This window comes from Salvia hispanica, chromosome 5 (assembly GCF_023119035.1).
Source record: "Salvia hispanica cultivar TCC Black 2014 chromosome 5, UniMelb_Shisp_WGS_1.0, whole genome shotgun sequence".
Taxonomy (NCBI): domain Eukaryota; kingdom Viridiplantae; phylum Streptophyta; class Magnoliopsida; order Lamiales; family Lamiaceae; genus Salvia; species Salvia hispanica.
In genome coordinates this window covers 7,972,589-7,987,859 of record NC_062969.1, presented here as the reverse complement: position 1 = coordinate 7,987,859, position 15,271 = coordinate 7,972,589, and the positions used below count along the sequence as shown (strand labels likewise).

Here is a 15,271-nt window from a genome sequence, read left to right as displayed (position 1 = left end):
GTCGAACCCTTCTCTGGAGAACTCTTCCCGTGCCGCCAATGTATTCGCGATATGCAAAAATAGCGGGCGTGACATACGGAAACGGCGACGGAAGTAGATATTTCCCCGCACCGGGTTCGGACCGAAGTAGTCACGTTCCAACCTTGCGGCGGCTTCCTCCCGGTTACGGTGGATGTATGTCCGGCGTCGCCTTAGAGGCGCGGCGGCTTCCTCCTCCCTACGTCGATCCGCTTCTAGCGATTCTTCCATTATTCGACGCATTTGCTCAAATGGATCCATAATTGATTAAATTTGGGAGAAAAAAAAAAATAAAGGAATGATTTTATAGAAGTGATTGGAGAGGAAAGAAAGAGAGATGAGAGAATAAATGTGTGTTTGTGTGTAAAATGGAGAATGGAGAAGAGTATATATAGAATATATAAAAAAAATTAAAAAAATTAAAAAATTAAAAATATTACCATGAACGGTAATATTACCGTTTTTTATTTTAATATTTTTTTATTTTTTTTTTGAAAAATCTGATTTTAAAAAAAAAATTGAATTATGACGTCATAAATCCGACGCCCACTCGCGGGTCGGCGAGTGGGCGTCACGCCAGCAGCCCGCGCGCGCCACGTGGCGCCGAGCGCGTGTCTCGCGAGCTCGAGACTTGCCTCGCCGGGACGCGTCGGGCGTCGAGATATCTCGTCTCTCGAGACGAGATCGAGTCCGCAATGAGGCAGCGTTGCGGATGCTCTAATTGGAGGACAGAGGGAGTATGATTAAATAATTGAAATTTCATGTGTGCATAAAAACATAACTTTTGGATTGTAGGAAATCCTACTCTCTCTCACAACAATCAGACAACATGAGGGTGAGTGTGAAAGAGTCGAGTATGGTGAGGCCAATCGCGGAGACGCCGAGTGTGAGTTTGTGGCTCTCGAATTTAGACTTAGTGATGCCCACTACCCACCATACTCGAACCGTCTATTTCTACCGCTCCAACGGCGCCGACACGTTCTTCGACGTTGCAGTGCTAAAGGATGCGCTTGCGCGTGTCCTAGTTGACTTCTACCCCTACGCCGGGAGGCTGGAGAAGGCCGATGATGGCCGCATACAGATTAACTGCAACGCCGAGGGAGTTTTGTTCGTAGAGGCCGACTGCGACGCTCAACTCGATGACTTGGGTGGTTTCAGCCCTCGCCCCGACCTTGCTCTCGTCCCAAACGTCGACTATTCCCACGGAATTTCTTCCTTCCCAATTTTGCTGCTACAGGTCTGTTTCGTTTTTCTTTGCGACCTTAATTTTTTTTTTTTTCATATATACAAATAATTGTATACTCATAAGTTTATTACTCCCTCGGTCCCTAATAATTCGTCACCATTTGACTCGGCACGGATTTTAATAAATGTAATAAAAAGTGGGTTGAAAAAGTTGGTGGCATGCGGATCCTACTTTTATATAATATTAGTTTTATAATAAAATATGGTTGTAAATGAGTTAATGGAATGTAAATTAATGAAAATGTTTGATTGTAGTTGACCCGCTTTGAATGCGGCAGTGTTTGCTTAGGCGTTTTAAGCGAGCACCACATTGCGGACGGGTTCTCCGCCCTCCATTTCATCAACACTTGGTCCGACATCGCCCGCAGCCACACGGCCGCCGTCCTTCCTTTCCTCGACCGCCGCGTCCTCTCAGCGCGCGTCCCGCCGCAACCACAATTCTCCCACGCCGAATACCAGCCCCCACCGCCGCTCAAAACCCCTCTCCCCACCAACACCAACACCAACCAAACACACAATATATTCACCCTCACCCGCGACTTCCTCAACACTCTCAAGCACAAATGCAATAGACAGAACGAATCAGCCTACACCACCTTCGAGGCGGTCACCGGCCACGTGTGGCGCTGCGTCTGCGCCGCACGCGGCCTCCCCGAAGACCAAGAAACCAAGCTGCAAATCTCCATAGACGGGAGGGCTAGGCTGCAGCCACAGCTGCCGCCTGGTTTCCTCGGCAACGGGGTGTTCTTCACTACGTGGACGGCCACTTACGGCGAGCTGGTGTCGAATCCAGTGGAGGTGGCGGCGGAGAAAGTCCACGCGGCGTTGGTCCAAATGGACGACGAGTACTTGAGGTCGGCGCTGGACTACTTGGAGCTTCAGTTGCCAAATAACAAGGACATCGCGAGAAGCGAGAGGAGTGTAAAGTGCCCTAATTTTGGGATAGCGACGTGGGTGAGGCTGCCGTTTTACGAAGCGGATTACGGATGGGGGAAGCCGGTGTATGCTGGGCCAGGGGGGGCTCAGTATGAAGGGAAGGCGTTGTTGTTTGCTGATGGCGAAAATGATGGTAGCATGTTGCTAGCGATCACGCTGCTCCAGCCTCATATGGACGCCTTTCAGAAGTTGCTCTATCATATTTGAGACCACTTCTTTTATCGGATGTTTTAAAAAAAATAAATTATTCATGTTTTTCGCAAAAAAAAAATGAACTCTACTGTAATGAGCACAAAGCATTGGAAATTTGTATGTTTTCTTACCTTTATACATATATGGCCATAGTTAATTAGGAATGAGGATAACCAGGCAAACCAGGATTAAAAGGTAAATTTGAGTGTATCTGCTTTAATGAAGCTACAAACATCAAAATTAAGTTTAAAATTCAAGTGATATTTCCATATAGTTTTCTCTTAAAATTTACGAATAGCAAGTTTTGCAATAATATTATCGAGCTATTCAGACCAATTCCAAAACCCGATTGGCTGGCTCGGCAGTAGAAAGTTTGCTATAAAATGACAAATAAATAATGCATATTTAGTTGGGCAAGTAACGAAGACAAGACCCAGGTTTGAAAATATGTCTTAATGTAGTTTATTTGGGCCGACAATTGCTCTATACGGCCAGGTATGCATGCAATTTCTAGTGACTTCATTATTTGATGGGACGAAAATTAGTCATCAATCATCATCTGTTGTAAAAAATACTACTCCTTCGTAGACAACTCTAGTGTAGAGAATTCAAATCTACTTGCACAAAAGTTGTTTTATGGCTAGTGCGATCCAATTATTGCCTAGGATCTACTAACTACTCCTGACTCATTGTCGCATAGAAATACTCAGTCTTGTGAAAATACCATAAAATATACATACTTTATTTTTTAGTCCGTAATATTTTAATTACTTTTCTGTCTACCTCTCTTTTGCTTTATCAATTTTATATTAAAATTTGTGTCGAACTCAAAGTGCATATTATTTGTGGACGGAGAAAGTATACATTTAAAATGATATGATAATTAATGCATAATTGAAAAAGGTAAGAGAAATAAGGAAAAAACTAGTCAAAATAGTGTTAATAAATACTTTTATTAACACATAATCTGATAAATGAAAAATTCCACATAACACTAACATGATATTCCATATTAATACTTTTTATTCAGAAATTAGCATCATAATATTCAATGTGTACGTGTAAAAAGTGAAACGTAATCCAATGATGAGAGTTCAATAAGAAACTAAATTTGATATCGACCCAGGCACAGTAAGTAAGAATTTCATAAAAAGTGAAATGTGATCCAATGATAATAGTTTAATAAGAAACTAAAATTGATATTGACCCAAGCATGGTAAATAAAATTTTCTTGTTTGTAACAGCGCTAAGAATTTCATTCCCTCTAATGAAAAAGCATAATTTCGTAAAAAGTAAAATGTGATCCAATAATAAGAGTTCAATAAGAAATTAATATTGATATTGACTAAGTATGGTAAATAAAATTTCCTAATTTGTAACAGCGGTAAGAATTTCATTCCCTCTAATAAAAAAAGATAACGGAGTATAATTTAACAATATTGTGTGATAAAGACAAAAAAAAAATAATAGGTAATGTAAAAGGGGATGTCAATCCAATCCGAAATCCGTGGATCGGTCCAAATAGTCCGGTAAAATTAATGGGTTAGGGCTGTAAGTTTGTAACCTAAATACAAAACGGGCTAAATGGGTAGGTGAATTACATGGGTTGGCCCGAATCAATTGCGGATCGGTCCGACGGGTTGCAACTTTTGATTAAAAATATTAAGTTTTAGCTTGTTTTGTATTTTTGAATTTCATAAGACACAATCATTAGTCGTCTTTGATCTTTATTTTACAATTTTTACTCGATCCCACACTATCAACTTTCAAATTCCATCCCGACTCATTATTCCTCCGTTCCATCATCTGTCACTACTATACCACCACCAAAGCCAATGAAGACAAAATTAAGAACTACGACATCAAAATCTCAACATATTGATCATTAAATAATGACTTATGTAAGATATGATTTTTAATATTCATAAGAATTAATTATGAACAATGCCAAAATACCAACACGAAACACAAGCTTTAATTCAAATTGACTGATTTAATTCTGATTTTATGTTGTAGTTGATCGGGATGAAAGGCTTCTCTCAAACTATTATTGAAGAAAACTATAAAAATTTGAAGATTATATCTGATTCTAAAGATAAGAAGAAAAAAATATCAAAAATTTAACACCATTCTATAGAAGAAAATTTTGATACAAGGAATTATTTTTGAAAGTTTTTAGGCTCGAATAGTCCAATGGGTTAGCCCGAAACCCGACAGATTAGGGTCAAAAATTTATGACTAGAAAAATTCATAACCCGAATGTCCGCATCCAAATAGCCCAACAACCTGCGTTGGTCGGCCTAAACCCGAACGGGTTAGCCCTACATCTCTAACTGTACTATAAAACAAAATCTTGGGGCGGCGCATGGTTCAAGAATGAAATTGGGCCTTTGCCTGGATTTCGGGTTTATGCTTACAAATTAATAAGCGAGTTATTTTTCATGGAATCCATTTTACATCTCTAATTAATACTCTGTCTACGAAAACTAGACCATATTCGTTGTTCACAAAACAATAGAGCATATTTAAAAAAAGAAAGTTTTCAACAATTTCTCTCGTACTCCCTCCGTCCCAGATTTGTAGTACTTCCTCAGTCCCAAGGAAGATGACTCTTCCTTGGGTGGCACGGGATTTTATGCAATTATATTTTGTGTGTTAAGATTAGAGAGTAAAGTAATAGAGATGGAATAAAGTAGAGATAAAGGTGTTTCTATTTTAAGTAATCGGTCATCTTGGTTGGGACAAACCAAAAAGGAAAGTGGGTCATCTTCAATGGGACGGAGGGAGTAACATTTTGCCATAAAAGTCCGTCCCACATTTGGAGTAACATTTAGAATTTACCATATTTGCACATAAAATTTTACCCCATTATTCACTAAAATTACACCCAAATGTCATTATCTATATTAAAATAAATCAAAACAAAAATAAAAAACCAAAAAGTCAAAGAGGGACCCACTTTCAACCAACTCACTTCATTTATTGCACACTTCATCATCTCACTCCACCATCTCATTTCATTTATTACACACTCCACCTCTCACTTCATTAATTACACACTCCACCAATTCTTTAAAACACGTGTCATAACTAAATGTTACTATAAATATGGGACGGAGGGAGTACTTTTTTTCTCTTCTCTCTTACTAATAATATGGACATCACATATTCCGTCTAACACTAATTCTCTCTTATTTTTTTCATTCCCTCTTACTCTTTTCCCTTCTCTCTTAGTACTAATAATATGAACCTCAAATTCCACTAACTCTACTTCTCTCTTGCTTTTTTTCATGTCTCTTACTTTACCAATCACATTGAAACCGTGTCATTCACAATACATCCTATTTTTCGTTGACCAGGGGAGTATATTTAGTCCTATTCTTCTCTACATTCTCATTTATTACCTAGCTTTTTATATGCTCATTGTTATGCACTCATTATTACTTATCCGTGTTAACATTGTAATTAGTACTCCTTCTGTCCCTCAAGATCTTTCCTTTTTAGTCTGTCATACAAGAATATGCACTTTTCAATTTTGAAAACCTTTTTCATTCTAATGAGGTGGAACTCATTCTCCATTAACAATACTTTAATAATTTTTTCTTTTTATCACTCTCTACTTTAACTATTTAATATAATTATTTTTTTTAAAATACCTACGTAAGAGAAATGCTCAAATACCTTAGGACGGATGGAATATTTAAGTACTCCATATTATATGAGAGTATTTAATTCGGATGGAGTATTTAAATATGTCGAAACACATTAATATGTACTCATCAAGGAACTTAGGAACATAATATATTTTGTTTAATTCAGACGATTTGTAAGACATAGGCAGGTCCAGATATTTGCTAATTGGACATTGAACATAGCATGTGTATGTCAAAATCAATGTCTGTTTTAGATATATCAATCGAGGGCAAGATATTTGCTAATTGGACATTGAACATAGCATGTGTATGTCAAAATCAATGTCTGTTTTAGATATATCAATCGAGGGATAGATGGAGTATGATTTAATAATTGAGATTTCTTGTGTGTAGAAAAACATAATTTGTGGATTGTAGGAAATCCTACTCTCTCTCAACAAAATCAGAAAACATGAGGGTGAGTGTGAAAGAGTCGAGTATGGTGAGGCCAATCTCGGAGACACCGAGCGGGAGTTTGTGGCTCTCGAATATAGACTTAGTGATGCCTACTACCCTCCATCCTAGCACCGTCTACTTCTACCGCTCCAATGGCGCCGCCACGTTCTTCGACGTTGCAGTGCTAAAGGATGCGCTTGCGCGTGTCCTAGTTGACTTCTACCCCTACGCCGGGAGGCTGGAGAAGGCCGACGATGGCCGCATACAGATTAACTGCAACACCGAGGGAGTATTGTTCGTGGAGGCCGACTGCGACGCTCAACTCGATGACTTGGGTGATTTCAGCCCTCGCCCCGACCTTGCTAATCTCGTCCCAAATGTCGACTATTCCCACGGAATTTCTTCCTTCCCAATTTTGCTGCTACAGGTCTGTCTCAACTTAAGGACGTTTTTCTTTGCGACCTTAATTAATAAGATAAGTTTATTACTATTAAAAATTAAAGAAAATGTTTGATTGTAGTTGACCCGCTTTGAATGCGGCAGTGTTTGCTTAGGCGTTTTAATCGAGCACCACATTGCGGACGGCTTCTCCGCCCTCCATTTCATTAACACTTGGTCCGACATCGCCCGCGGCCACACTGCCTCCGTCCTTCCTTTCCTCGACCGCCGCGTCCTCTCAGCGCGCGTCCCGCCTCAACCCCAATTTCCCCACCCCGAATACCAGCTCCCACCGCCGCTCAAAACCCCTCTCCCCACCACCACCAACACCAACGAATCACACATAATATTCACCCTCACCCGCGACTTCCTCAACTCTCTCAAGCAAAAATGCAATCGACAAAATGAATCCACCTACACCACCTTCGAAGCAGTCACCGGCCACGTGTGGCGCTGCGTCTGCCAGGCCCGCGGCCTCCCTGAAGACCAAGAAACCAAGCTGCAGATCTCCACAGACGGGCGGGCCAGGCTGCAGCCACCGCTGCCGCCTGGTTTCCTCGGCAACGGGGTGTTCTTCACCACGTGGACGGCCACTTACGGCGAGCTGGTGTCGAATCCAGTGGAGGTGGCGGCGGAGAAAGTCCACGCGGCGTTGCTCCAAATGGACGACGAGTACTTGAGGTCGGCGCTGGACTACTTGGAGCAGCAGCTGCCAAATAACAAGGACATCGCGAGAAGCGAGGGGAGTGTAAAGTGCCCTAATTTTGGGATAGCGACGTGGGTGAGGCTGCCGTTTTACGAAGCGGATTTCGGGTGGGGGAAGCCGGTGTATGCTGGGCCGGCGGGGCCTCAGTATGAAGGGAAGGCTTTGTTGTTTGTTGATGGCAAAAATGATGGTAGCATGTTGATGGCGATCACGCTCCTCGAAACTCATATGCACGCCTTTCAGAAGTTGCTTTATCATATTTGAGACCACTTCTTTTATTTAAATAAACATTATCCGATGCTTTTAATAAATAAATTCATTAACAAAATGAACTTGATTGTTATGTATAAGGCCATAGTTTAGGAATTAGGATAACCAGCCAAACAAGATATATTAAAAGGTAAGTTTGACTGTTTGAGTGTATTTGCTTTATGAAGCTATAGCTTACAAACATCAAAATCTATACATATATAAATAGTGAATTTCAGCCTTAATTGTAAATATTTATAAATTTTGGTTTGTATTGTAAACGTCAGATATTTTGATTGGTCTATAAAAAATTAATTCAATTATTTAATATAGCTATTACAATTCACCAATCATAAACATCATTTGAATCAATTCATCCCAATCTTACACTAATAATATTTCGTCCATAGAAGTAGAATAGGTGGTTACACTAATTAGAGTGATAAACGTGGCATGCAAGTTTTTTTCTTTATAAAAGTTTAGAAATTTATGGCAGTTACAAATTTTTAATGATTGTTATTTAATTTCAAAATATCAATAATAAGAACTACTCCTACTTATCAATCAGCCATGGAATTGAGGTTACACGAAATTAGAGATTAACTTTGTAACCGCCACATTATTACACATCATTAGTAATTTTATTAAAAATAATTTAATATAAATTTTAACCCACTATAAATTCTCTATATTTTTTGTCTATATATATGTGTCATTCGCTAGCTTATTACCCACTTTCTCATTAACTAACCTATAATCTATTTCATCACTGAATTTTCTATGAAAAATATTTATTTTCAGTATGCTTCTTGCTCTTTATCAATAGTACTATTTTTTTATATTTAACCACTTTACGCATTCTTTTTGTGTGATTATTATATTACTAATATTTGTTGTTGTGTTCTTACCAGAGAGGATGGTTGAAACTATGGAAATGGAACTAATCTCTCTTAGTGATCTACAAACTACCACAACTTTATCAATCAAATGTTGAAATCATGGAAGCATTCCCCTGGCCAAATTTAATTTTGAAATTGGTAAGTAATTTATAAAATTTTATAGTACAAAACAAAAAGTTGTATTTGCATTGTTCATGAATGAAAATATTTATCGAATTGTAATATGGGGTATTTAGTTGACTTTTGTTTGAAGTTCTTATATACATATAAGAGCAAACTGACTTGACGGAGAAGATGGTGTCAACGCAGGACGATGAAAGTGTTGGAGACGATGAGCGAAGAAGATGAAAGCTATTAGAGATAGATGGAGGCTTATGGGCGGTGGCCAGAGCTGCATGAGCATAAATGATTCTGGATTCTACTATTTTTTACCGATTTCTTCATTTCTTGGTTGCATTCTGATTTATAATATTTTATTAATGAAATTATTGAATGTTATATGATTAATAATTAAACGGATTGATGAACAATATATTTAATTCAAACATAAGTCTAAGATTAGAATTTCAACATTGTTAAAAAAACCCATAAGAAAATATGGAAAGATATTTTAATTTTTCAACATTACCAAAAAAATTAATAAAATAATTAAGATTGCTTCGTAATTAATGTCATTGGTCTTTATTGTATTTGTGATTTAAAAACTTTATATAATTTTCTTTTATCATGATTTATTTATATATATTTTCAATTTCATATAAAGAAAACTCTATAGGTCATGAAACGCATGGAGTTGATACTAGTTTAGTTTAAAATGCAAGTAATATTTCCATATAGTTTTCTCTCAAAATTTACGAATAGCAAGTTTTGCTATAAAATGATAAAGAAAAATAGGTACATCATTTGTCCGCTATTAATTGATTACATATTGACTCAGTTAGGTTTTTCATCAAATTCAACTCCATTTTTGTCCTCTCTTTCATTTAGTTTACGTTCACTGTCACTTAAAAAATTCGACGTATTTTGAGTTTTGGAGGAAGGAACCAAATTGAAGAATGAATATATTCTTTGCTTTTGCTAATTTTCTTATATAATTGAGAAGTAATATAACTTAAATATTCTCTTTTTGACCACCCGACCCAGTCCATACCTGGCCGGATAGAGTAATTGTCGGCCCAAATAAACTACATTAAGACATATTTTCACACCTGGGCCTTGTCTTCATCACTTGCCCAACTAAATATGCATTATTTATTTGTCATTTCATAGCAAACTTTCTACTGCCGAGCCAGCCCATCAGGTTTCGGGACTGGTCCGAATAGCCCGCCAAATTTAGAGGATTAGCGTTGGAAATTTTCAACTCAATTAGCCCGTACCTCGTTTGGCCAACATCCTGAGTTGACCAGACCCGAAACCTAATGGGCTGACTCGGCAGTAGAAAGTTTGCTATGAAATGACAAATAAATAATGCCTATTTAGTTGGGCAAGTGATAAAGACAAGGCCCAGGTGTGATAATATGTCTTAAATTAAATGTAGTTTTTTTGGGCTGACAATTGCTCTATCCGGCCAGGTACGGACTGGGCCAACCCTGCATTCAATTTCTAGTGACTCATTATTTGGTGGGAAGAAAATTAGTCATCAATCATCATCTGTAGTAAAAATACTACTCCTTCGTAGTTGCTTAATTATTGTTTGGTAGACAACTCTTGTGTACAGAATTCAAATCTACTTGCACAAAAGTTGTTTTATGGCTAGTGCGATCCAATTGTTGCCTAGGGTCTACATTTCATTTAATTACTCCTTCTGACTCATAGTCCCATGAAAATATTCATAGTCTATTAAAACTTTTCCTTTTCTATCCCATAAAAATATAGACAATGAATATGACACAAGAATTTAGATAAAATTAATACTCACTCCATTCCAAAAAATTTGAAACACTTTAACCCGGCACAAGTTTTAAGAAATCTAATGGAAAGTAAGTTGAAAAAGTTGGTGGGATGTGAGTCATACTTTTAAAATATTAGTTTTATAATAAAATATGAGTAGGAATGAGTTAGTGGAATATGGGAATATGAGCACTACCAAAAATGGTAAAAGTGAAGTGGGACAAATTATGTGGGACGGCCCGAAATGGAATACTGGGTCGAATTATCTGGGACGGAGGGAGTAAAGTAAAAAAAGAGAGAAGGAGAATTAAAGTAATGTTAGTAGATAGTGAGACCTACATTATTAAATTAATACTCCCTTCATCCCACGAGAATATGCACTCTTTCATTTTTAGTTCGTCTTACAAAAATATGCACTTTCTAATTTTGGAAACTTTTTTTCTCTCATGAGGTGGGACTCATTCTACACTAACAATACTTTAATTACTTTTTCTCTCAACGTCTCTCTTACTTTACCAATTTTGCATTAAAACTTGTGCCGAACCCAAAGTGTATATTCTTTAGGGACGGAGGGAGTATAACTTTTCAAAAATGCAATGCATATTTTTGTGGAACGGACAAAAATAGAAAGTGCACATATTTTTATGGGACGCGGGGAGTATTCGTTTAAAATAATATGAGAACAAATGCACAATTGATAAAATATGAGATAGGAGGAGAATAATAGTTATTAGTAGTATTATATGTGTTTAATGAATTGTAATGGTGGGTCATGTTATAAATTATAAATAAATTGGTGCATATGAGCAATGGATTTGAGACAACTTACCATAAATAGAAATGGATTTGAGACAACTTACCATAAATAGAAATGCACATATTTTTATATAACATACGAAAATAGAATGCACAATAAGGAAGTAGTATATTTTTTGGATTCCTTTGTATTCCAGATTCACAGTTCACAGATTTAGACACGGATCTATATCTTTGTGGTATTTCAAAATGAATCCTAAAGATTTTAATAATGAATATAGACTATTTTTATAGAATGAAAAAAAAAAATGGCACATTTTTATAGGAGGAAGGAAAATGAATTTCGTGGTCAAAGATCCATTAAGTGATGGTCGTGTACTCGTGTATCATCTTATAATAGTTAATACACGTGAACAAAATTCCGATGTGATAAATTAAGATGCCAGCTGGATTTTGGAATTTACATGGACTAGAGTGGTCTTATTTACGCATTTGATAATCATATATATGATCTTAATTGCATCTATAAACTACTCCACAGAAACTCACCTACTTGGTTAGGTGGAAGACTCACAATCTCAGATATGGAACTACTTTATAATAATATTAATTAATTCTACATTTGTCATATTACTCCCTCCGTCCCATATTTGGAGTCACTTATTGTTATGGCTCGGATTTTAAGAAAAAAGATGTAGTGTGTAATAAATGAAGTGAGATAGTGGAGTGTGTAATAAATGAAGTGAGATGGTAGAGTGTGTAATAAATGAAGTGAGATGGTAGAGTTGGTTGAAGGTGGGTCCCTTTTGACTTTTGATTTTTGTTTTAGTTTATTTTAATGTAGATAATGGCATTTGGATGTAATTTTGATGAAGAATGGGGTAAAATTGTATGACCAAATATGGAAAATTCTAAAAGTGACTCTTAAATTGGGACGGACTTTTATGGCAAAAAGTGACTCTTAATCTGGGACGGAGGGAGTACTATTTTTGTTCTTCTGACCGTGGGAATCATATTTCAACTAAAAATCTACTGCACGGGTCTATCTATTGTACAGACGATTTATTTTTAACCTGAAAGAATATACTCCGTCAATTGCAAAATTTGTTTCATTTTCTAAAATCTATGATAACAAAAATTTACCTTTTAATCACAACTCTTTTCAAGAAAAAAGTGATTGTGTACTTTTTAAAGTATAACTTAATTATCAATTTAAACCTAAATTAATTATGCATTACTGATTATATTCTCTAAAGTATCAAAAACAACTTTCACTCGACCTTATATCATGAAACATAGAAAATAATTTTAAACTATGTGTTAATGGTAGCTTTCTTCTTTATAAAAATTTTAATTCTTTAAGGACACGAAAATAGAGATACAATTATCTATGTTTGAAATCTTTTTATAAGAGCATCCGCAATGGTCCCCGATCGGCCAACGATCGGCCAGCGCTATTTTTTAATTCTTTTTTTAATTTTTTTTTAATTCTTTTTTTTAATTTTTTTTTATTCTTTTTTTTATTTTTGAAAAATTATATAAACGCGATTTTCTCTATCTCTAAATTTCTGTACAAGAGCAACATCTAGCAATTGACAACAACAACTAGCCCAATACAAAATTAAGACCTAAAACAAAAACATGTCATACCCCCGTTCGGCTAGCGGCAAACTATAACGGATTCAAGGCATACTAACATTTTTTTATGTATTTTTTTAATAAATTAGTGAGGAGTAGAGTGGGGCGGTGGCTCGTGTGTGGAAGCCCGGATTTTTTTTATTATGTAATTTTTTTTATTTTTAATTAATGTACTTTTTTTTAAAAATAAAATTAATGAATTTTCCCGTATATGTCTCGTAAATTTAATTCGGTAATTTAATCGTGATTTTAATTCCGTAAATGTAGTATATTTTGAATTATTTTTGTTACGGCTGGCCTAAATCTGATGTGGCAGGTGGATTTTTTAGTGTTGCTGACATGGCAGAGGAGAGAATGGCTAGCCTATTGCTGGCCTATGACTGGCCTAAGCACCATTGCGGATGTTCTAAAATGGACCATCATTTTTGAAAAAAAGAATTCCAAGTTTGAGGATAAAATTATTTTAATCATTAGCTATTTTATGATGCTTTTATTTACATTCCTAATTTTAGTTAAGACACAAAGAATAAGGAAAATAGTTTAATATTTAGTGATAATTATCTCTTTTGTTTTATAGTAAAAGTTATGTGGAAAACAATCATCGCAATTTGACAAGCCACGCCAATATTTTGGTGCTAGAAAATTATCTCAGAGAGTCAAGTTGATACAAAATGAATACTCATTCTGTCCTCGCTTAAGATGACACATTTTTCTTTTAATTAGTTTATCTCAATTAAAATAATATATTTTATTTTTCAAAAACTTTATTTCTTCAATTAATACCTCCAATAACTTTTTCTCACTTCCATTAAAATATTCATCTTTCTATTAGTAATACTTTACACTAATCTTTTCTCTCTCCAATTAAATACTTTAACTAATAACTTCTAAAATTCCGTATCGATCAAGAAATGTGTTATCTTAGCCGGGATGGAGGGAGTAGTTTAGATAATAAAATGATTTTATATACCGATAAAATGAAAATAATTTTACATGTTTTTTCATTATGTTTCAACAGTTATGAACTCTAATTCGATCGAGAGTGTATTAAGAGCATCCGCAACGCGGGCTCGATGCGGGCTCGGTCTGGTCTCAACGAGACGAGACATCTCGTCGCGCGACGCGACCCAGCGAGGCCGGCCTCGAGCTGGCGAGACGATGCGCACGCCCACGTGGCGCACGCTGGAGCATTGCGTGACGCCGACTCGCCGGCCCGCGAGTGGGCGTCGTAATTATGACGTAATAAATTTTTTTTTTATAAATTCGAAAAATTCGAATTTAATAAAAAAAAAAAAAAATTCAAACGGTCAAATGACCGTTGGGAACAAAACGGTCGAATTTTTTAATTTTTTTTTTTTTATTCTTCTATAAACATACTCCATACTCCATTCACCATTTTACACACAAACACTACTCTCATTCTTCATTCCTCTTCCATTTTACACACAAACACTACTCTCAAATTGTTGAAAAAATGTCCGGCGATGGAAACTCCAGCGGCGGCGACTCCAGCAGGCGGCGCTCTGGCGGGTTCGACTTGAACTCGTTCGACGATTGGGTGAGCATGTACAACTGTTTGGGTACTCCCGGTTCGTCGCCGGGCACCCAAGGCTCGACCACCCCGCCGGCGTACCAAACACAATGTGGATGCATACTATGGTCCCTCCCCCCCCAGAGGTACGGGCAATGGTCGGGATTATCCCAAATTCCGGAGAATTTTTTGGCGCCTGATCGCAATTTGCCCGGACCTGGCCAATCAGCGTGGAGGCTCCGCTCCAAGCAGGATCAGCCTCAGGCTCTGCTGGCCAATGCCGAGGAGGAAGAGGAGGAAGTCGGATGCAGAGGCCGTGGGAGACGGCAGCCCGGCATGCATACAGCCCAAGCCGAGACGTTGGCTCAGTACGACGCTTGGATCGGCGGCGTCTCGTACGATCCCTCGTTGTCGGGAATCAACAAACCCACAAGTGTATTTGCGCTAAAAGTCACCGAAGTTTACAACTCATGAAGGCCGACGAATACCGTTCCCTGCAGTGAAGATGCTCCGCAGTCATTGGGACCAAAGCGACAGAGATGTCAAAAATTTTGCGCGATATACAGGGGAGAAGAAGCGAATTATCAGAGCGGAGCCAGTGGAGCCGACATTCTGAGAGCGGCATTGCGGGTCTTCAAAAACGACGTCGGCAAAGATTTCAAGCTTGTCGATGTTTGGTCGCAAG

The 15,271-nt window shown here is 37.4% G+C and overlaps 2 protein-coding genes and 1 long non-coding RNA gene across 3 annotated transcripts; all 3 read left to right on the top strand.

Annotated features, from left to right (window-relative positions):
• The first annotated feature begins 847 nt into the window (after positions 1–847).
• Positions 848–2,505, top strand: LOC125186595 (rosmarinate synthase-like). Its single transcript, XM_048082987.1, has 2 exons — positions 848–1,255; positions 1,519–2,505. The coding sequence occupies exons 1-2, from the start codon at positions 848–850 to the stop codon at positions 2,404–2,406; spliced, it is 1,296 nt and encodes a 431-aa protein (XP_047938944.1). The 3' UTR covers positions 2,407–2,505.
• A 3,918-nt stretch (positions 2,506–6,423) lies between these two features.
• On the top strand, positions 6,424–7,955 carry LOC125186594 (shikimate O-hydroxycinnamoyltransferase-like). The gene is made up of 2 exons (XM_048082986.1): positions 6,424–6,906; positions 7,000–7,955. Exons 1-2 carry the CDS (start codon positions 6,496–6,498, stop codon positions 7,885–7,887), a joined length of 1,299 nt encoding a protein of 432 aa, XP_047938943.1. The 5' UTR covers positions 6,424–6,495; the 3' UTR covers positions 7,888–7,955.
• An 820-nt stretch (positions 7,956–8,775) lies between these two features.
• LOC125187222 lies at positions 8,776–9,227 on the top strand. Its single transcript, XR_007170582.1, has 2 exons — positions 8,776–8,909; positions 9,081–9,227. It is a non-coding gene; the product is annotated as an uncharacterized LOC125187222 (long non-coding RNA).
• The last annotated feature ends 6,044 nt before the right edge of the window (positions 9,228–15,271 follow it).